Source organism: Haplochromis burtoni, unplaced genomic scaffold, assembly GCF_018398535.1.
Source record: "Haplochromis burtoni strain Fernald_Lab_line unplaced genomic scaffold, NCSU_Asbu1 Contig_69, whole genome shotgun sequence".
NCBI classification, from domain to species: Eukaryota; Metazoa; Chordata; class Actinopteri; order Cichliformes; family Cichlidae; genus Haplochromis; species Haplochromis burtoni.
In genome coordinates, this window is record NW_024582430.1 from 1,374,112 (window position 1) to 1,396,583 (window position 22,472).

Genomic DNA, 22,472 nt, shown 5'->3' on the forward strand with positions numbered 1-22,472 from the left:
GTGTGTGTGTGTGTGTGTGTGTGTCTGTGTGTGTTTGTCTGTCTGTGTGTGTGTGTGTGTGTGTGTGTGTGTGTGTGAGAGTCCCACGCACTGAATTTTGGTATCAGCCAAAAACTCAGCACAGCTGAAGTCAGTCCAGCTGTGCTGATGTATTCAGACCACAAAGCTAAGTTTCACATCATGCTAATGACTCAAATACAGCCGACGGCGTGTTTTACAAACCAGAAATATATAATTCCCCAACAGCCAATGGGAGAGTTCAGTAACACTAACTGGCCCTCTCCTTATTTGTTCTCTGCATGGAGTCAAAGCGTCCGGCTCTGCGCCTCCGTCTGCCCTCAAATGGTGATGATGAGCTTGTGCTGTGTTTCCGATGATCGTGGCGTCAGAGAGAAACCGCCGTGTGAGAGAAACCGAGTCGATCGGCTGAAACATTTCAAACTCCTATCAGTTCACATTTCTGAGCCCAAATCTGCACCTATTTGTGTCAACTGTAAACGTAATCGCACCAAACCGAACAAATCTTTATTGAGAGGCTCCGCACTGCTCCAAGTCACAGCGTGCACAGCTTCCTAAATGTCAGCTGACATCGATGGTGTGATGAATGAGAGTCACATGACTTGGACTGGAATCAGATTTAAGATGAAAATTTTACGGCTTTGAATTTAACTTTAATACGGACGACTCGAGATGTCACTCGTACTTCAGTTTCTTGACCAGAGACTGGGAATCAATGGACTGTTCATACAATACATCAAGCTGACAGCAGCCAATCACGCTGCACAGGCTGAAGGGAGGAGCATTTGCTAATATTCAGATATTCAAACACTGAAGTCAGCAGGGTCTTGCCAGTTTAAACTCTTTTCTCCTGCAGCAGATGATATCAGCTGTAAATAACGCTTTCGCAGGCACAGCCAGCAGCACTCACAGAGAACAGGAAACTACGACTTCACTTTGATAATGTTTGGTTGTCTGGCAGCACAAGCAGAGCTGTGAATGAGAGGCCGGTGACGTCTGCCCACATCAATCCACACAGAAAAACTCTTTATGTGGGTGCTGCCGGACTCAGGAAGTAAAAAGATTCATACGAAAAGCTGAGCTTCACCGCTGCTCTGGTCAAATTCAATTCAATGCAACTTTATTTACACAGCGCCAAATCACAGCAACAGTCACCTCAAGGCGCTTTATAGTGTAAGGTAAAGACCCTACAGTAATACAGAGAAAAGCCCAACAATCATATGACCCCCTATGAGCAGCACTTTGGCGACAGTGGGAAGGAAAAACTCCCTTTTAACAGGAAGAAACCTCCAGCAGAACCAGGCTCAGGGAGGGGCGGGGCCATCTGCTGTGATTGGTTGGGGTGAGAGAAGGAAGACGGGATAAAGACATGCTGTGGAGCAGAGACAGAGGTTAACACCAGTTAGGTCCAGTCAGGTTTGAGAGTGCGTTCCTCGTTGTGTAGACGTTCCGACCTCTCACACAGCCGAATCGATGATTGTGTTTCCACCTCGTTTGTTTGTGACAGGCGAGATGCCAAAGCTGGTGCGCGGGATGCGCTTGTTGAACCAGGCCGACCCCTGTGCCGAGGTTCTGATCCAGGAAACCGGAGAACACGTTCTGGTCACTGCTGGCGAGGTTCATCTGCAGCGCTGCCTGGACGACCTGAGAGAGCGGTCAGTGTGCGTGCGTGCATGTGTGTCTGCCTGTATGCTGATGTTAGGCATGTAAAGTGTTCATGTTCACTCGTGAACACTTGTTAAAGAAACCTGCTCTGCTTTGGCTCACTTCCTGTTCCTGCGGTGAATGTTCATGTATGAACATGGTAACAGGTCAGTGTGTGCAGCAACCTCTGTGAGCTTCAGAATGCTTTCCTACATTTGGCTCCATATGATGTCACAGAGGGGGATATCCTTATATGGTCATCTCATACAACAATCACCCAATCAGCCAATCAGTGATACCGTGGGTTCATTATTATTGTCTTTCTGCATGCTGCCTTTGACTGACATGATGAAGTCATTGAGGATATTTCTAATCATTTCTGTGCTGATGACATTCACTTGTGTGTCTTTTGGCTTCCATACAGTCATTTTGTTTTTAAACTCAGAGTAACTGAGCTCATCCTTTAACAACATCAAATGTCTACATCAGTGATTTCTGGTGTTTCTAATGCTGGCATAATAATTACAGTTCGTCTCTGGGCTTCGACTCCCATGAAAAATCTGTTTTACGTTCCATTTAAGGAACATTTAGGAAAAGTCTCATCAGAGAAAACATTTTCATGCATCTGTGTCATCGTGCTTAGATTACTATAATACCCACTTAACTTAATTATTATGTCTAAGAATCAAAGGATGGTGCAGGTAGTGAGCAGAATAGGTCAACTTGAAGCTTTATCCAAGAGGTCACTCTGACTATAATTTATTTATCTGAGCATAAAGATAAAAAGGGAAACCAGCTCTGCTCAGGTTAACAAGGCTGGGTGCACTAATCCAGTTCCTGTGGTTCTTTGAAGCCTTGGAATAATCAGACCATCCAAACTGTTCACGCAGATTATTCTGCATGTATGTGGTCGCTGATTTATATGCTCAGTAAAAAATCTGCTCAGCATCCGTGTGATTGGAGAAATTCTCCAATATGGCTGCTAACCAATCAGATTGCGTTCTGATAATATCCAGAGAGCGAGGTGGCTGAAGGAGCAGTGAGTGATGGGCGAGTAGTCGCCGCGATCATCATTTTTATCATAATTTAATCTAAATTCATTTCGTTTTGTTCCAATAAATCTTGTGAGATTAGCACAGAGTGGGTGTGAACTTGATTCAGAGTTGTTGGTGAGAGTCGCTGCGCACGGTTTACAAAGCGTGACGTGTGCTCTTCTCGTCTCCATGACAAACGCGGGAGCTTCCTCCCTCACACCCTGATTGTCAGTGAAAGATCGAGAACAAGGAGCTTACGTCTGATTGGATCCCTCCCAAGCTGGTCCTGTACAACTTAATTCATTCTGATTGGATCTCGTCGCCCAGGAACATTGTCGTCTCGTTTTTATTCATCGACAAAAGTGCCGAAACATTTCATCACAGGTTTTGTGCATTCAGGGTTTGTTTGTTTGTTTGTTTGTTTGTTTGTTTGTTTGTTTGTTTGTTCGTTCAGAAAAAAAGAAAATGATCAGTCAACAAACGAAAGCTATGGCGAGACGTGGGCGGAGTTTCTGATGATAGGTCAGCATGTGTGCAGCAACCTCTGAGAAAGGCTTCCGGATGTGACGTCTAAAGCCAGCAGGGGGCGTGGTGGCTGTGTCCGTCTTATTTTGGTTGATTATTGCGGCGTCTTCTGTCTCCATGATCGACAATAACCTCCACCTAGACTGTGAGCCAAGAAATGATCACCATGAAGTAAAGTCCCACTTTTCAGAAAGTCTGACTTGGATTGCGTTGGTATTAATAACCGTGCTCCTCACGTGGCGTCTGCTGTCCCAGTATTCAATTTTTATATTTCTCCATATCTGACTTTTTCTGTCTCGGTCATATCGATCGTCTGCGTTTGTGTGCTCTCCTGCTCGCGTCTGCTGTTGCGTAGTGCAGGTTGAGCACAGTGTGTGTTCGTATACTGAGCGACTCACATCTGAGGCACAGAGCTGATCTGTTTCCAATTCCAGCCCATCATTATCTGGCTATCATTACGTATTGACTGCTGCTCCTGTCCGTCTGGACGCTGCCGGCCTCCTCAGAAGAACAGTGCGAGCTCATTGACCGGCACATAGATTATTTTCACAGGGGAAATTTGGTGTCGCTGCTGCGGCCTCACAAAATCAGCCGAGAATGAGTTTAGAGACGGCGTTTCCAGAAAACCTGAACACAAGACCCGCCTGTAACATTAAACCACGGCTGTGTGGCAGGTAGTAAACACACTGGAGCCAGTTACAAGTTTAGAAAGGTGCTTTTTTCTGTGGGCAGCAACACGACCTCATTTTAACCCAAGAGTGCAAACACAAACAGAAATAATCCATCCACCGATTCCTGAACCCGGCAGGCCAGTGCCAAACTCTTCGACTTCTATTGTTTCATGGTGTCGCAAAATAAACAGTTTACAACAATATCTTTCATGGCTTGATGGTCAGTGTAGAGGCTACATTCATTTCTTAAAGTTCAATAAAGCTGAAGATCCTGTTGAGGTTTTTCAAAATAAGCTGAAATGATGACAAACAGAAGGACCAGTCCAAACAAATCGAGGACCTTATTCCTAAACGAGGGGCTGCCTGTAGCACGGACATGGGTTGGTTATGAAACATCTGACACTGCAAATTACGCAGGAAACCGGCCCCCACCAAACCTCTGCTACCACCAATGGAAGAATCACGTGACAGTAAGGAGAGAGTTTACGGCTGAGAAGCAAAGAAGAGCCGTCAGGTGCTCCAAATAAACCTCCCACTCAAACATTAGAACGGGCGTTTCCCCGCAGCACGCCGTGTAATAAATACCCACAAAGAAAATGGCAACCATCCCAACTTATGTCAAAAAATATGTAGTTCAATCCATCGGTCAAAACTCGACTCCAGGCACACGACGCCCAGCTGAAAACACTTCACACAAGTCGAGCTGCCCGAGATTCACAGAATTCACCGGAAATGTAAATTTTTGTGGTTTATATCGTTATAAATGTCATATGAGATTTTGGTCATATCGCACAGCCCTATCAGTTGGGGTCTGATCCGGGATCAGAGAGGACAGCAGAGATGTCACAGTGAAAACCTGCAGTGTGCAGGTGTGACTGCAACAGGCCCTCAGAGACTCGTGACCTCCTTTCAAACATCTTCTGCATGTCAGTGTTATAAAACCACACGAGCTGAGACTGAAGGAGTCACCTGGATGATGATGAAGCGTTTCTCCCACTGAAAACGTCCAGATGAAAAGAATCGACCTTTGGCATCTACGTACCTGGATGACTGAGCATCGAGACATTAAAACAGCCTGGATTTGCCACGTCTGTGTGATCAACAAAGAAGTGTGTCCTGTTTTTGTGTAACTTTGATGACTGTGCCGTGAAGCAGGATCATTTTAGGTACCCAGCATCCTCACCCGTAGATTTCCTGTTCATCGTCTAATCGGCTTTTTGTACATCGCTGAGATTGTACGACGGATGCTGTTTGCAGTGTGTAAAGCGTGTTTTCATCGGTTTATTTTTACTCAGTTTTTATGCGTAAGAACAGTTGCTCTGTGTTCATTAATCTCGGTTCTTGTCATCTCAGCGGGGAACAGAAATCCATCAGTTAGAGAGAACTGCCGCTCTCCGGGCACGGCTGCTCAAATGATAACACAGCATCTTCGATATTTAGCAGTGTGTAATTTTGCGTTTGAAGTCGTCTGTTTATTCCAGACATGAATTGCAAGTCACTGAAAGCTGTTGCATGGATGCTGTCCATGACAGGCTGAGCAGGTCAGGTGGAAGCTTTTAAGGTCTAAACAGGAGAAACTAGATGAACAGTGTCCCTTTATTTCACAGTAATTAGTAAAAATACACAGTATTTGTGCTTCCTGACCATTTAAATATTTATATTTCAGAAAAAGTGAATTATAAAGCAGCCAATGAACGAGTAGGTTTATTTGTCATTAGATCAGATTGATTTCCTGCACAGCTGTAACGATGCAGATGCCGTTAAAGCCAGTATCTGCAGCAATCTAAAGCATCGCATTTACACTCAGTGCATTTATCAAGACACATCACATCTTTTCTTCTGAGAGTTTTAACCTTGTTAAACCAGAATTCACAGGCAGCACGACGTGCTCTTTCCTGTGATGCCATTATCTCCGATGTTCAGCTTTTTCCATTAAGGCTCAACATCCATAAATCCATTTAGGAAGCATAAAAATAGCTCTTTATAACTTTGTGCCTCGCTATCATCAGTTCTCATTATCAGTTTTCCTTCCGTGTCGGATTTAATCCGGTGACAGATGTCTGCACATCCGTGGTAAAACCAAACTGTTAATTCAGTCTGTTCTGTTATCATGCGGCTTTGCTAAAATACAAATGTACACCCCAACGTTAAAATAGCCTGGCCAGGTTCCCCTCGTGCTGTCACAACACCTCGGATCCATCGAGGCGGGGACTCCTCGGATCGCTGAAGGTGTCCCGTGGTGTCGCTCGCCTTCGCTTTAGCAGCAGATCCTTTAGATCAGGGGTGGGGAACTCCAGGCCGCAGCTTTTAGATGTGTCCTTGATCCATCACAGCTGATTTAAATGACCTCCTCAACACGTCTTGAAGTTCTCCAGAGGCCTGGTAATGAGCTAATCATTGGATTCAGGTGTGTTGACCCAGAGTGAGATCTAAAACCTGCAGGACTCCGGCCCTCGAGGCCTGGAGTTGGACACCCGTCTCAAAGTATCAGACAGTAGATCTCAGTAGGTCTTTGGTTGCTCCGAGATCTGAGAAATTTGGGGGCCAAGTCAACAATAGAGACTCTGAAACTATTTCTGAGAAATGTTTGCACGGTGGCACAATGAACACGGCTGCTGTTATCAGTTAATGTGGCTCCTGCAGTCGTGGTTAAGCAGGTGTGTCAGAGTTACATGAATGCTGAATGAATCCAATCGAAGGCAAATTTGTCTTTACATGGTCAGGACAACATCAAGTTTCAGCTTGATGTTTCTGGGTGGCTGTTACAGTCCTGTGCAAAAGTTTTGAGCCAGCTGTTATTTCTCTGGATTTTGTTTGGAGGTTTATTGAGACCTGAGTAAACCTGCCTGGAAACACAGGTACGATCAGCTGAAGGTGCGTCTCTCCTGTCAGGTCTCTGCTGGATTGTCTTCCTGTTTAAGTAAATACGTTTCAGAAGATGTTTAGGCCTTGCACATTATTCATTTTCATCTTCAGATTTTTTTAAGGAACTGCTGCACGCCAGTGTTGGGATGTGCCAAATTCTTAGCTAACAGCTCCGTGGGAATCACCTGTTTGGGGCAAAAATACTATTTTATGTCAGACTGTGTTATCTTTGGCATTTTTTATCGATCCAGTTAAAGAAATTGGAATCAGTGATGTGTTTTGTGACAGCCTGCCAGTAATAAAGTGTTTTTAAAGTCTTGACTTTAAAAAACTGAAAATGAGTCAATGTTCAAAGGAAACCTTAAAAGAGCTCCGGAAAGCTGGAAAACTGTTTCTCAAGACAAATTAAAAAACTCAAAGGAAGCAAAATATAAAGAAATGAGGGGCGGCTCAATACTTTTGCACAGTATTGTACATGTGCTTCATATGTAATTCCATTATTTTTAATCTTGTGCTCTCACGAGGACAGATTATAATTAAATGCCTGAATAACATTATCCATGTACAGGAAACAGTACCTGCTGTTACAGGTAAATCTGCACATTCGAAGTGTTTGGAGTGTTTATCTGCTCAGAGATTGGATCAGAGGGCGCAGCAGCAGCTATACGAGAGCTAGCTAACAGTGCTGTGATGACCCGTCACTGGCTGTGGGTGAAAAGGGCTGGCATCACTTGGACAGCTAGGGCAGTCAGCGAACCGCGAGAGAAAAGAAAATATTTGCTCTTCTTCTCTTTTCTGGGAGGCAGTGAGGAGGAAGAGGGTACAGCCTGATCCGGCGGGGAGGTGTGGCCCCCCTCCAGCTCTCCTGTCGTGTCCCTTTTGTCTTACTCCTCTCTGTCACCTTTTCTATCCCTTTGAAGAAGTGAGGCTCCATAAATGTTAAAGAGGTACGTATTATCTCTCAGTTGAAGTGAATAGATAAACTGTAGAAAACTAAAAGAAGAAGTGAAATAACAAGTCAACATAAACCAGAGACACTCCGGGGCCTGATCAGCCCTGGCAGGGCCTCCTTGGATGAGGGTGTCTGGTGATAACGGCCGAAACACCCGATGAATCCAAGGTCCACTGCTGATGATGTGTCCCAAACCTTAATATGATAACCTAGATCAGATCTCTAATCCCCCAAAATGGGAGATTGGCCTGGGTAAAAGACAGAAAGCTGAGGCACGCACTGATGTGTGCTGCTGGTAAAGTTTCTGGGCTGCCTTTCCTCATAACATCCTCAAGATGCTCGCCATTTAACGCAATGCACAATCAGGGACTGCAACATCTAGTGCTTTTACTGAATCACCAAAGAATAGAATATAACTTGTGGTGAGAACATGAAGTAGCAGATGGTCACAGTCAAGTGACCGGTTAAGATTCCCGTCGTGATGAAAGTCTGTTCACCGGTCGTGTTTTCGTAGGTTAGACATTTGCAAAGCTAATGTTTCAGTGGGGCGAATGTTTCGTGCCTGCGGCGCATGTTATCGTCGGGTCTTCAGCGGGAGCCTGTCACCATAGCAACCAGGAAAACTCAGTTTCTGTATTTGAACCCAAACCGTGAACTTTCATTACTCAAACCTGCCCATCCATCCCTGTCTCATTACTGGAGCCAGTGTCCAGTCTAAACCTGACCGAGCAGATTTACTAAGAAAACGTAAACGTAAGCTGTGTGATGCTGCGTGATGCTGCGTGTGGGGCTGAGTCACACCATCAGCAGATTCGCACTTTTTAACTCTAACTTCATGTTACCTTATATGCAGCAGAGCCTATTTATTGTATAAAATTAAATTCGAGCACAGAAATGTTACGGGACAGCGAGGAAGCTGATGCAAACACACCCGTGTCCCTGAAAGTCTTCGACCATGTGTTTAGTGATGACATCATCCTCAGCCTCCGAATTCGGGGTTTTACTGAATGTGCTTACTTACCAGAAGCACAAGAATCGATTTGTAAAAGCAACGAAGAGGCCGTGGAGATCGATTGAACGAGAACAGGTCTGAATAAAACCCCCGCAGACACAGTAAGACATAAACTGCAAGCAAATGATTCAGCAGAGCAAGTTTTTCTCAAGGACCTCTCTCCGCTTGGCTCCAGTCACTGGCCTGTCTCCCAGATCCTGCCTGAACATGCTCCATCACAGGGACATCATTACTCCAGCGATGAGTGCTGCATTGTTTTCACCAGACCTCAGGCGGGCAGTCAGGCTGGAGAGCCTGAATTTTCTCATCACCTCAGAGATTCTTTTTCCTGCTGCTCTCAGACGGCTCTCAGAGCTATTTGGCAAACTCCAGGTGGCCTATAATGTGACTCGGGAGTGACTCCCATCCAGCCGCTCCGCCGTGTAGGCCTGATTGCTGAGAGCCAAAGACAGGAACGGGCCCCTCTCGGGGTATCCCGTCCCTGCAGAGGAGCGCTCGGGCTGCGGAGAGCTCGCCGCCTTCATCGCAGACACATGCTGGATATGAAGAATCTTGTCTGGTGGCAAATCATCGAGTAGTAAAGCTGGATGAGCGAGGGTTCGGCGGGCAGCGGAGCGTGTCGCTCACCGTGTGATCGGGGCACGCTGCCACATTTGTTGGCGTTTTTCTGGCAGGCGCTGTTTCAGCACCTGGGGAAAGAATGGTAGGACCCGCTGGGGGGGGGGCAGTTTCAGCTGGTGGCCTTCGTGGTCAATCACACGTGCCCTTCTGATGCTTTTTAAAAGGCACCTCCTCCCTGTAATATCGCAGGCCCGACTCACTGAACTCACACAAATGTGTTTTGATGTTTTGATGTTTTGCGTCTGCGGACGAGGACCTGAGTACAGATCCAAGTTCAGGCTCAGGTTTTAAGAACCTCCTGTTTTTGTGGATCGATTTTAGATTTATAATAACAGGAAAAACAACAACGTTGTTGCGCGTTGTGTCCAATCACACAACAGTGTTGTTGTTGCTGCACGGCTGCAGCGGCGTGCAGCTACCGGCGACGTGTTTTCAGGTGGGTCGCCCACATGCATTATATCGGTGTACCAGGTCATCGTCTTTCAGTGCGTCGGTAACCGGCCGCTGTGTGCGCCACAGTTGTCACGTTGCTGCTTTGTCCTTTTTTGGGGGGGTTCTTGTGTTCCTATTGGCCGACACACTCACTCATATTCGGAGCTTCCTGTCATAGCAGACAGCTCGCTCCGGTCCTGTCAAACGTTTCGCTTCAGGCCGGCTGCTCGGCTCGCTGTTGGGTTTAAGCTCCGGCTCCGCCATGTTGGATGCAGAGTCTGCAGGGCGGCTCTGACTGGAACCAGTCCAGGAGATGGTGTCTAATGGTTGTGGTGTTTTACATACTGGTACACAAAGGCTGACGTGTGCCTGGAACGTGGTGCAGTTCATGGGTGCAGCTGTCGGATGTTAGAGGAGGACTTTTCATACTTCGCGCCTCACCTCTGCCCCGCTGCTGTGGCTCGTGGGCAGCACCCGGCCCAGTGTGTCAGTGCTCTGAAAGCGTGGCATCAAACAACACTGCATACACCATTTTCACTCATGCACTCAGCTGCTCCTCTGATCGTGCTGACTGCACACACCACGCTTGGCCTGAATTCCTCTTTGGGTTTCTTTCATGTAATTGTGTTTCTGTGCGTCTCCTGGTTTGTTGCCGCCCGGTTTGTGTCACAGACTAAATATTTCTATTCTTTAAAATGTTATTATCGATTATATTTTATAATTATTTAGCAGGAGAATGCAAATCTGCAGTAGTGATATACATTTAGTCGAGTTTCCTCTTACCTGTCACCTGTGAGCCACACTGATCTGAGTTTGCACCTCCAACAGCTCCTGACGTCAGAGCGCACCGAGCTGTGTTTTCAAATCGGCCTCTGTTTATTTGGCTTTTGCCTTTTCCACCGTTTGCTCCACCCAGGCTTTGAGTTTCATGGATAAATGTTTTATGATTGCTTCAGCCTTGGTGCTACTTAAGGACGCACTCCTGCAGACACTGATTGGTAAGAGCTCAAGTCGAAAGCACAATGCACTCTCACTGACCGACGAGTAAAATCACTTTGGATGATGTAACACTGTGCAAGAAAATACCCCATACAGTACACACACACACACACACACACACGTTGGGTATTCATATCTTGTGGGGACAGCCCTTATCCTAACCAGGGATTGTAGCATCTCGTCCTTTTATTACATATAAAGATGAAAGCCCTGGATCCCCATGGTTGGTTTGTTCTGTTCTTTGTGTGTCTGAGCTACTTTTTTACAGCACTTTGGTCAACCTGTTTTTAAAAGTGCTTATAAATAAATTGATTGATTGATCTCTTCTTTGCTGGCGGGGTTGGGGGGTTCTTGGCTTTGTGCGGCGGGTCTGTCAGTGCAGAGTCGCTCATGAGGCTCGCTCCGCGCTGCCTGTTGCTCTGATTTTGTGGGATTCCAGCTGAGGAAACGAGGCCGCGTGCAGCGCTGCTGCTGCTATGTTTAGAGCCGAGGCCAGACAGCTCGGGACAGAGATGGCAGAGCAGGACGGCGGATCGCTGACCGGCCAGCTGGCTGCCTGCTTGGCTCAGATGAAGGCTGATTGGCTGGATGGATGGCTCGATCATTGGCTTACATTTTGGCTGGTGATGTGACTTGATGGCGAGCTACCTGCTTCATAAAGTGTCTGATTGGCTGGCTGGGTGACTTGTTGATGTGTCGGCAGCCTGAGCCCTCCACGTAAGCGCTGGCACGCAGCGCATCACGTTCAGAATAAGGTCAGCGCTGTTCTCTGCCACACGGGCGAGCACAAGACTGTGACATCACAGCTCCACCGCTGCGAGGGGATTATCCCCACACCCCACCCTCTCCCATCAAAACTAGGTCAGGTGCCCAGTCTTCAGTGCTTATGGGCACCAGTGATCGATAATTCAGCGCACACACACACAGAGCTCTGAGCTGTACGTTTTCAATTTGGCGTTTTCACAGAAACTTTTCAGGTGTTCATTAAGTGAGATGGCGAGCAGCAGGGATTACCTGTTACCGTGGATAACTGGATTAAACGAGGAAGTATCCCCGCTGTCTCGGTGCCGCTGCTAATTCAGCACAAATATAAACACAGGCGTGTTTTTCAGAGTGACCCAGTGACCCCGGGGTCAGCCAGGAAGCATCTGTGTTGTTCAGTAAAGCCTCTAATGCAGACGGGCAGACTAATGAGTGCGATTGTCCTCTGCAGCCTGCTGCTGGAGGACCTCAGCGGGTATAAATGATGTTACAGAAACACTTTGTGTCCTTGCTGCGGCGCTCGGGCTCTGACTCATTTCTACTGAACACCCAAATCTTTAAAATGCCCCACAAATCATTTTATTATTGGAAAGACGGCTCTGCGCCGCTCCACACGTGTGACGTGAAGGGAGCAAGCGGTCGTCTCAGTCTACGGCCCAAACGCACATCGCAGGATCCAAGAGTGCAGAGCGATGTCATCGAATGTCACAAGAACGAACAAGCGCGCGGTAAAATGATCAAAGAGAAAAGGAGGCTGTCCATCACCTCTGAGATCCTGGTGACATTTCTTTGAGCAGCTCTGCGTCTCGTGTTTGGTTTATAAGCTGCGACTCAACGTTAGCAGCAAAGCGTCTGATAGGCCGGACAGATTCTCTCTACCTGCGTGCAGCTTTCTGAGGCGTCGTGTTTTTGTGTTCGCTCTGTCAGCCGGATCTGAAAGAATATTTCATATTAATTAGAGTTTCTTTAAACTCGTGGCTGTGACAGTAATTACAGACTCCAAAGACGTTTCTCTTAACGCCGTCTCGTCCCGTTGGAGAGGAGCTTTCATTCGCACCGTCACCTGCAGAGTCTGTACGAGCGTAAAACACCAACGGGAACATTTTGTATCCCGGCGACTTTTCCTCACTCCGAGTTTCATCTTTGCTTTCATTTTAATTACACTCAGTTTCACACAGGTGTGGTTTTTTCTATTCTTGGCTCTGAATGATGTCACAGGAGGGCGTCCTCATACAGTTCAGCACAGTTTACAAACCGTGAGGAGCAGCCAATCAGAAGAAAGTTGACTTATAGGGAGGCTTATTTCAGATCAGATACATAAGGGTTGTTTGGGGCCGTGAATCATGCAAAGCTACTGTAGTGGAGTGACTCATTCCACTTTTTTAAATCCTCTTCCATCCTGTAGCAGGAAGCATCACTTGTGTCATTGTAGAGTTTCACCTTACAGTTTAAAGTGCTTTGAGCTTGTGATTTGGTGCTTTGTCACTACAAAAGAATTGAAGTATCGGATCGATTACGTCAGATTTTTGTGAACACCCACTTGATGACCCCAGAGGATGAAGGTGAAGATTTTAAAAAGTTTCATTTTTGGCCGTATTTTATTTTCCATTACGGCTAAAGTGACTCTATGCAGACGATTCATGTTGTTTTCTGGAAATCAGCCCACACCTCAGATGTTCGGAGGAGATTTTATTGAAAGTATCATCCCAGAAATATTTGGGTATTTGTTTGGATGACGGACAGAGTGCAGAGTTTTTATTATTGAGATATTTTAATTGATCAGTTAGGAAAACGCTTACAGACTCCTTTAATGTTTCGATTATGGCGGCATTACTAATATGCATCGTCCAGAACACGTCACAGCTGCTGTGATTTGCCGTCTTCCTCTTCAGAGTTCCCGGGATTTTTTCCTGAGCTTTGTAGGACAGCGCTCTCTTATTTAGCTCCTTATTCTTGGAATAACCTTCAGAGCACATTGAAGCTGAATGCAGAGTGCAGAGCTCTCATAAAGACTTCTGTAAATGACAAGTTTTCACTGTGTCTTGTTTTTTACGTGTTCTTGTGTTTGATTTATTCTGCCTTGAAAAACGATGTTAGTCTGAAGGACTTCCTGGTTAAATGGGTCCAGATGTTGTGTTTGAAAAACGTGCTGCTCATAGGGGTCATGTGATTGTTGGGTTTTTCTCTGTATGTGTTATTGTAGGATCTACCGCACAATATGAAGCACCCCGAGCGACTGTTGTTGTGATTTGGCGCTGTGTCAATAAAACTGAATTGAATAAAACATGAAATCGTCATCAGACAGCGGCCCGAGGTTTTCAGTTCTGATGTGTTTGACCTGTGAGCAGCCGAATCCTGTTGCCCCGTTACCTTTGGGCGACAGCCATGGCCTGTGTCTGTTCTCTATCTGCAGACTGTCAGACTGGCTGATTATGAAAACAGAGAACAGCCTCCACTCTGCTTTTTTTTAAAGGTTTGCTAAAATCGAGATCAGCGCGTCTGAGCCCATCATCCCGTTCAGAGAGACGGTGGTTCGTCCTCCCAAAGTGGACATGGTGAACGAGGAGCTGGGCAAGCAGCAGAAAGTCGCCATCATTCATCAGGTGAGTCGCTGAGCTGGAGGCCAGGGTAGTGTATGAAATCTGTGATTCAGCTCTACTGTCTGCTGACGGAGTTTAAAAACGTTCAGTGTTGCTCTGAGGAGAAGACTCCGGAAGGAAAGGGGCGGATTTATCACATTTCCAGATAATCAGTGTTCTCGTGTGGCTGTTTCCAGGTCAAAGAAGAGGCCTCTCAGGGTCGATCGTCCGACACCCTACACCTGGACTCCAGCGGCCTCGTTACCCTCACCACCCCCAACAGGCTGGCCACAGTTGGCGTCAGGGCGATACCTCTGCCACAGGGTAAGACCCAGGCACGCAGCGAGCGCGCTGAGAGGCTGCGGGCGGGGCGTGTGCCACGTCTGAGGGCAAAAGTGTTTGTAGCTCTTGGTCTGTGAGAACGAGGACACGCGCTCTGAGTCAGGCATTTATTGTTTACATGGAAACCGCGAGAAGGTCAAACCTGCCCACCTTTCCACCTCCACACCTGGTAACGATCTCCTGGTTCACTGTCAGGAAGTCGAACGTGCAGCTCTTTGTTTGAACCAAGAAAACAAAAGTCAGAAAACATTCAGTGAGCATCTTAAAGAGTGAACATCACTCCAGTGAACATCAGCGATGGCAGATTTTCATCTCCTCATCAAACAAACAAAGAATGTAGAAACGGAGACTGTACGTAAAAGATGGACATGGGCTCCACGGCATTAGTGGTTGTTTTGTGGATGACATCACAGTCTTGGTTTATTAGAGCGAGAAACTCGGCACACTTTGTGTTTACACTGTAATGACTGTCTGTCAGCGAGTGGCCCCATCACGAGATCAAACCGGAACCGAGAACATAAACTCGTCTCAGCACATTTTAAACATTTAGGAACTATTTTCTGTACCAAACCGCACCCACCGCCGGATCACAGGATGCGTGCTTGATGCTCGTGCATGTGACAGATCGCTGAGGTGAATGGTGTCTGTAAGCTAAATGCTAAGGTTAGCCAGCTGCATGCTGGGCAGTAGAAAGATGATCATTCCTGCATGAAACTTGGAAAATATGGGTGGAGTCACAGGCCTGGACGTAAACTCGCGATGCTTCAGAGTTTAGAAGTTTTGTTTCAGAGCCAGATTAATGCAAATAATGCAGAACAGCCCGAGTGAAGCTAAACCATCACATGAAGATACGGCAGTAATGCGGCGGTTTCTTTCAGAGGCGACCCGTCTGCTGGAGAGCAGCTCGGAGGTGATTCGGACTCTGGAGCAGGTAAACATGTCGCTGAGGGAGGGGAAGAGTCTGGACATCAGCGTCAGGAGCCTGGAGGCCATTTCTGACCTGAAGGCCCAGCTGGAGAGCCTGCTGCAGGGGAGGAAGTGGAGGAACGCCGTGGAACGTATCTGGGCCTTCGGGCCTCGCAGGTCAGACTCGAGCGTCTTTCTGATTCTGCTTCTTTGTTTATTTGCATCTGATGGTGTCTGCGAGCTTCTTGCATTAACACTTGTGGTCGTGCATCTCAGCACTTCCCTTTCTAATGTTCTTTCTGCTGGATGCAGGTTCTGAAGACTTGAGTCGTGCGAGTTTTTCCTCGTTTTCTCTGTTAGATGCAGTCATGAGAATAAGGCAGAGCTGAACTCCTCAGGGCTTCATGAACACAAACAAAGAGGTGCAGCACCACGGAGACTTCCTCACTGTCGATGTCCGTGTCTCCAGGTATGGTCCGAACATCCTGCTGAACAGCGTGGAGGGATACCAGCGGCCGTCGGTGTGGCAGTGTCTGAGCCGCGGAGACAAAGCCAGCGAAGCTACGGCGCTGCGAGATTTTGACAACAGCGTCGTCAGCGGCTTCCAGCTGGCGGCTCTGTCGGGGCCCATGTGCGAGGAGCCCCTGATGGGAGTTTGCTTCTCTGTGGAGAGGTGGGACGTCCAGTCCGCTGCCCCGCCGCAACGCCAGGACTCCGTAGAAGAGGACTCCACGCGCCACGAGGCTACGGCGGAAAGTAACGTGGAAGGAAGCAGCGAGACGTCTGCACGGGCGGAGGGCGCAGCAGCGGGGCAGAGCCACGCCAGACGCAGGCCAGAGGTCGCCGCCTCCTCCGACTGCTACGGGCCAGTCTCCGGTCAGCTGATCGCTGCTGTGAAGGAGGCCTGCCGGCACGCCTTCCAGGCTCAGCCGCAGAGACTCATGGCCGCCATGTACACCTGTGAGATCATGGCCACCGCGGACGTGCTGGGTAAGAGAGCGCTGCTGCACGCCGTCGTCGCACAAACACGTCGTAGTTTTGCTGCGTTGTTTGGCGTGCTGGTCTCTGCTGATTGGTGCAAACATCCATTCGCATTAACGACACACTTACAGGAAATGCGCTGCTGCAGGAATCCGTCGTCTGCTCTTCCGTGTATTCCTGCAGACGCATGTTTAACTTCCCGCACAGACTGTAGCAGCAGGTGGACATTAGGACCTGAAGGTCCGCTGAGCCGTCTCCCACCAGTGTCGTTTCCACATCGTTAGGCTCGTGAGCCTGACCTGTGACCAATCAGCCGCCGTCATTCTCACAGACAGAAACAAGCCTGGCACAGTCACGTTATCCATGACTGTACCCCTCACACACACACAGACACACACACACACACACACACACACACACACACACACTCACACACACACTCACACACACTCACACACACACACACTCACACACACACACACACACACTCACACACACACACTCACACGCACACACACACACACACACACACACACACACACTCACACACACACACACACACACACACACACACACACACACACACACACACACACACACACACACCCTCGTTTTCAGGGTGAGATGTCCTGTAAATGTCACAGTTTGTCTCAGGGTTGACTAATGCTCCATCGCACTCGCTAAAATGTTGTCCTCTGAAAGTCATTAAGATGAAAATGAGGCTTGAAACGGCGTTTACTGTGTTGGTAAACAATATCTGCAGGCCTGTTAGGATCCGCCGCAGCGGAGAGGCGCTCCGTCAGCCGAATCAGCGCCGCGGCGGCAGAGTGAGGCGCCTGGTTGATTAAGAAGCACAGAGAATCACTCTGCTGAATCACGGCTCAGTCTCTGTATCGGTTGTTTTTCTGTATTTATTCGTACTGATTTATGACGTTTGTGTTGAACTGGACTCGGTCTCTGTTCCAGGTCTTGGACTCGGTCCTTGCGGCGAGTCTGCCGAGTGTCCTGACTGCTGCGTTTCTTCCTCCAGGTCGTGTTTACGGGGTACTCGGGAAGCGAGAAGGCCGAGTCCTCCACGAAGAGATGAAGGAAGGGACGGACATGTTCACCATCAAGGCCGTGCTGCCCGTGGCTGAGAGCTTTGGGTTTGCAGACGAGATCCGCAAGAGGACGAGCGGATTGGCCAGTCCGCAGCTGGTGTTCAGCCACTGGGAGGTGAGGAGACTTTGCCTGTTCGCCCTCTGCAGCAGAGGGCGAGGGCCTCTTTGAGGTGGATGCTGACACAGGTGGTGTAGCTGCAGACCTCTTGGAGCATTTTTAATGTGATTATCTGACCACTAACATGGACACGGAGCGGCTCAATGAGGACGCATGCAGAGACGTGTCCGCGCGTGATTGGATCGTCCGAGCCACAGGTCGATGGCAGGTGTGATCGAGGCCGCGCGCTCGCAGATCAGTCTGCCTGAGCTCGTTATGTGGAGCTGCGGGTCAGCGAGGCCATCTGGTTAACGAGACGGCTGCCGAGGGGGAGCTGGAGTCAAAGCCGCGATAGACGGCGTGCGCGTTAGGCCGTCATACCGGCCGCTTGGCTGGCTCGAGCCGCCGCAGACACGCGTATCAGTGTCGGGCGGGATTATGGGTCAAGTTGTCTGTGAAGAGGAAGAGACGAGTCGGCGTGCTGCAGAGCGATCTCGCTTTGTTATTAATGCTTCGGTATTTATTAAGAGCGCGCCGATCAGGTGCAGGAAAACTCACAGATGTTTTATAATAATGAGGCCGTTAATGCCTCGTTTAGTCTCCTCCACTCTTTATATTTCACATTAGTTTGATTTTCTCTGCTTTACCGGGAGTTACACCGAGGTTAGTGTAGAGAACCAGCTGTGAACACCTCAAAAAATAAAATATGATTTAAAACTTCCTACTGTGTCTGTACAGCAGAGGCGTGTGGGTCGTCCTTCAGCTCCAGCCTGGTGCTGCACTGTGGCATCTTTGGTGTCTGCCGCGGACGGCGGGTAGTTTGTTGGATCCCTGGCGTACTTCGGGTGGTGTCTGTTGTCGTGCACAAGCCCTCCTCTCCTGCAGGAGCGTGGGCATGCTCCTCCATGCAGATGACGTGTAAATTTTGTTGAGCCATCCAGGGAGACGGTGCTTCCCAGATATTTAATGTGTGAATGTTTGGAAGCTGAGTGATGTGACCTCAGGCTGATTATCGGGCGAACAGCCTGACCTGCGAGGCTGCAGGTCAGGCTGCAGACACTGGCTTCTTAAAGGAGGACTGCCGGCGCTTTGTCCTGGCAGTGAGGCGACAAAGGTCAAAGAAGGACCGTCGACAGTGCAGATTTAATGCATCTATGAATCGGCTGAGGTGAGGCAGGTGTTGGTGGTTGGAGCCTGGTCCTGCGTCCTGGTTTGATGTCTTTTAAAATAACAGATCAGTGTCCCGTCCAAACATCAGTGTTGAAACCACATGTAGCTGTGCACACACACACACACACACACACACACACACACACACACACACACACACACACACACACACGTCCAGCAGCCTCATTGTCTCGCTGCCTTTTGTCTTCACCTCATTAAAAGTTGTCTGTCTGATCTCATTTCTGTGCAGACGCGTCCTCACAAAGACCCCACCCCCCCAGCTTCAGGACCGTCCCGCTGCTCAGTGCCGATGTCAGCATTCCTCTGACAGCCGTTTGATATGACCGGGATATCGGATTTACATATGAATGAGCGGCGAGGCGGAGAGGTGATTGTCAGCGTGGCGTTGTTGTGTAACTGGAAGGTTTAGTGGCTCCTGTGGGGACGTTTACATTAGATTTCCATCAGAATGGAGCTTTTGTCGAGCTGCGCGCCGGAGAATTGTGCGAGCGAGTCGCGTATTGATCGGCCGAGACATCTGTCTGCCGCTACATGTGTGCGTCTGCGTGTGTGCGACACATTGTTGGTTTTTGGAGGCCTGATAAAACTCAGAGCCTGACTGTAGCTAATAAATAAGCTACAGTCTACAGCTACTGCTCACAAATAATAAATGCAGATTTTAACTGATGACAAACTGCAGACGACGCTCGGGGGGTCCGAAAAATCGATGTCAGTTATCACTTTGTAATCTCAAGGTTAAAGGTCAAAACCTGGCCAAATCACCACGGTAACTGATGCTGACCACATAACCACCTGGAGCAGGTCATGTTTTGGTTTCAAATCGCCACGTTTCCGCAGATTTCCGCTCTGCTGCCTGAGAACGTGTTTCGTTCATGAAGCCCGTTGAACCGCTTGTTTCCAACGTGGATTCAGTATAAGCCAGGTGCATTTGTGAGGTGTTTGTTGCTGACAATATGACCTTTGACCTCACCTATGGTCCCGAGGCTCGGTTAGTGACCGAAACAACGAGGTCGCGGCGGGCAGCGTGTGAAGCCTCTGCTCTTAGAGCTGCTGCAGCAGTTTTCACGAGTGATTCCTTCAGTTTTCCGACGCTGCAGTCGTGTTTTTATCTTCTTCATCTTTTCCTGCACGTTGACGTTGCCGCCTGCTTTCGGCAACGGGTGCTCTGAAAAGGCCGAAGCATTCGTGGAATTGCCCACGGCGGCGGCGGCGGCCTCGGTGATGTTCCTGATGTGTTTGTGAGACAAAATGTGACACAGCAGGAAAAAAAGCGGCGCATGAAAACTGTGTTTCTACACAGAGACGATTAGTCGTCCATCTGTTAGCGTGCGCCGTCCTCGCTTCTCTATGACGTCACTTTAGTTTGTGTTTGAACTTTTCTGCCTTTTGTGTCGTTTCCACGCGAACGATCAGCCGAAACGAGCTTAACGTCTTCCTGCGTCTGAGACTCTGTGCGTCCACCGGCTTAATTGACTGTTGCAGGACGCCTCGTCCCTCGCCGCCCCCTCCTGCTGCGTCCCTTTGTGCTCCGGCATATGCTGCTCACGTGTGGTGTGCGCTGCCTCCTGCAAGCCGCCCGTTGTTGTGGCTCTCTCACTACCATCTGCCCCAGTGTAACCAGAGCCAGGTGCCCCAGTGTACTGGTGCTACTGTAGCTGTGTGTGTGTGTGTGTGTGTGTGTGCGTGCGTGCGTGCGTGCGTGCGCGCGCGCGTGCGTGCGTGCGTGCGTGCGTGCGTGCGTGTGTGTGTGCTAACAGTCCTTTCAGTGCAGAAGGAGCTGCTGTCGTCTCAGTGGATCAACAGTTTTTGTTTCATTGATTATATCATTTAAGACGTCATTTGATATTTCAGACTATCAGCTGACTGAGGCGAGTCAGGAATGTTAGCTGGAGTCGCATCCTGAGAAGTCTCACAGCATTAAGATGGCAGCAGGAGGAAACGTCCTGCCGGGACTTTGAGGATCATCACGCCGCGTCTTTTTGTCTGTGACTTAACATTTCAGCTCACTGTGGTTGTACTGGGAAGCCGCGCTTTCTGTTCGCAGCTCAACTAAACCTCAAAGTCAGCTCACACGGCCTGTTAACCCAGGCTCTGTGCACGCTCACATGAAAACCTGCTGGCTCCTCCCACCTCACAGGTGTTATCCGTGGTTGGTGGAGATCAATAAAAATATAGAACAACAGCAAAAGTTGAGACGAGAGCAGGAAGCTGTTCGTTTTACCGCCCGGTGCGCCGTCAGCACCGCCGTTTCACTCGACAGCTGAGACGCTGCGATGCGCCGAACTCCTGATATTCAGGTCCAACCCCCGCAGCCCGGTCCACGTCCTCGCCGCGTGCCTGTAGATTTAATTCCAGCAGATATTAGGATTAGGAGTTATTTTTGTGACGTTTATCCAAAAACCATAAGCTGCCCCAGACCAGGTGACAAGTTACCATGGTGACTGAAACGGTTGCAGAGCCGTCCCTCTGGCTTCGCGTCTCGTGTGGTTATTATTTGGTTGGTTTATGTTTTTATGATACTGTAGATGTTGGCACGCAGCTCTGTGGTTTGTGTTCAGATGAAGACACTGATCCCGTCTGTGTCCCAGGTGATCAGCAGCGATCCTTACTGGGTTCCCACCACCGAGGAAGAATACCTGCACTTCGGCGAGAAGGCCGACTCTGAAAACCAGGCCTTGAAATACATGAACGCCGTCCGCCGCCGCAAAGGGCTGTACGTGGAGGAGAAGATAGTGGAGCACGCCGAGAAACAGAGGACGCTCGGCAAGAACAAATAGAGGAAACCCGGACGCCTCCTCGGGAGACGGAGGCGCCGCTGACATCGAGCGCAGCACCGTCACCGACGACACGGCGACATCGCTCAGAAACTGCAGGGTTTCCTGTCATTTTTAGGTTTTGTGATAACTTGGAGTGAATAATGTGACCACACTGAGGATGAAATACATCGATGACAAAGTCTGTTATATTTTTAAAACAGATTGTTTTGTTTTCAGGTAAAAGTTCATCCGTGCACAGATACTGACCAATCACATGGCAGCATTCAGTAATGAATAAATGAGTGTTTCAATCGCACCGCGTCATTCTCTGCTTCACTAATTTACTCGTAATAATTCATTGGTACGACATCTGTATGGACTCGGCACCAACCAATCAGGCGCTGCAGGAGTGAGTGCTGAAAGCTGAAGCCGAGTCGGCTCGGGTGTTTCTGTGCACGCCGCGCTCATGCGTGCCGAAACAGAAGTGCTGCTGAGCATCATCAATCTCAGGAGCTCGGTGGAGGTGTCGTTAGAGCGTGTTGGTGTGTTTACCGGGCACGCCAGCTGACATAACGTCCGCCCTCTCATCCAAATATGGTCACTGCTGGTTCCATAAAAGCCAACATGGGGTTGATGTCTGTCTTTTATATACAGTCTATAGACCGTGGCTGCTTCTACCTCGCATCATGTGCACAACTGTAAAACTCGCGAGGTGAACTTGAAACCACGCAGCTGTCCGATTACAATTTCATAACAACACTCACCTCAAGGTGTTTTTTACTGTAAAGACCCCACAATATCAGAAAGAAACCCTGATAATCAGACCATCCTCTGTGAGCAGCACTTTGGTGACAGTGGGAAGGAAAAACTCCCTTTTAACAGGAAGAAACCTCCGGCAGAACCAGGCTCAGGGAGGGGCGGGGCCATCTGCTGTGATTGGTTGGGGTGAGAGAAGGAAGACAGGATAAAGACATGCTGTGGAAGA

General features: G+C 48.7%; 1 protein-coding gene across 1 annotated transcript in view; it reads left to right on the plus strand.

The window, feature by feature from the left end:
- Positions 1-21,803, plus strand: part of efl1 (elongation factor like GTPase 1) — a 74,760-nt gene extending 52,957 nt beyond the window's left edge. Inside the window, exons 16-22 of the mRNA XM_014334110.2 lie at positions 1,526-1,673; positions 14,009-14,138; positions 14,312-14,438; positions 15,335-15,539; positions 15,832-16,352; positions 17,374-17,558; positions 21,320-21,803. Coding sequence (XP_014189596.1) covers positions 1,526-1,673; positions 14,009-14,138; positions 14,312-14,438; positions 15,335-15,539; positions 15,832-16,352; positions 17,374-17,558; positions 21,320-21,508 — 1,505 coding nt within the window. The 3' untranslated portion in view covers positions 21,509-21,803. The remainder of the gene's footprint in view (positions 1-1,525; positions 1,674-14,008; positions 14,139-14,311; positions 14,439-15,334; positions 15,540-15,831; positions 16,353-17,373; positions 17,559-21,319) is intronic.
- The last annotated feature ends 669 nt before the right edge of the window (positions 21,804-22,472 follow it).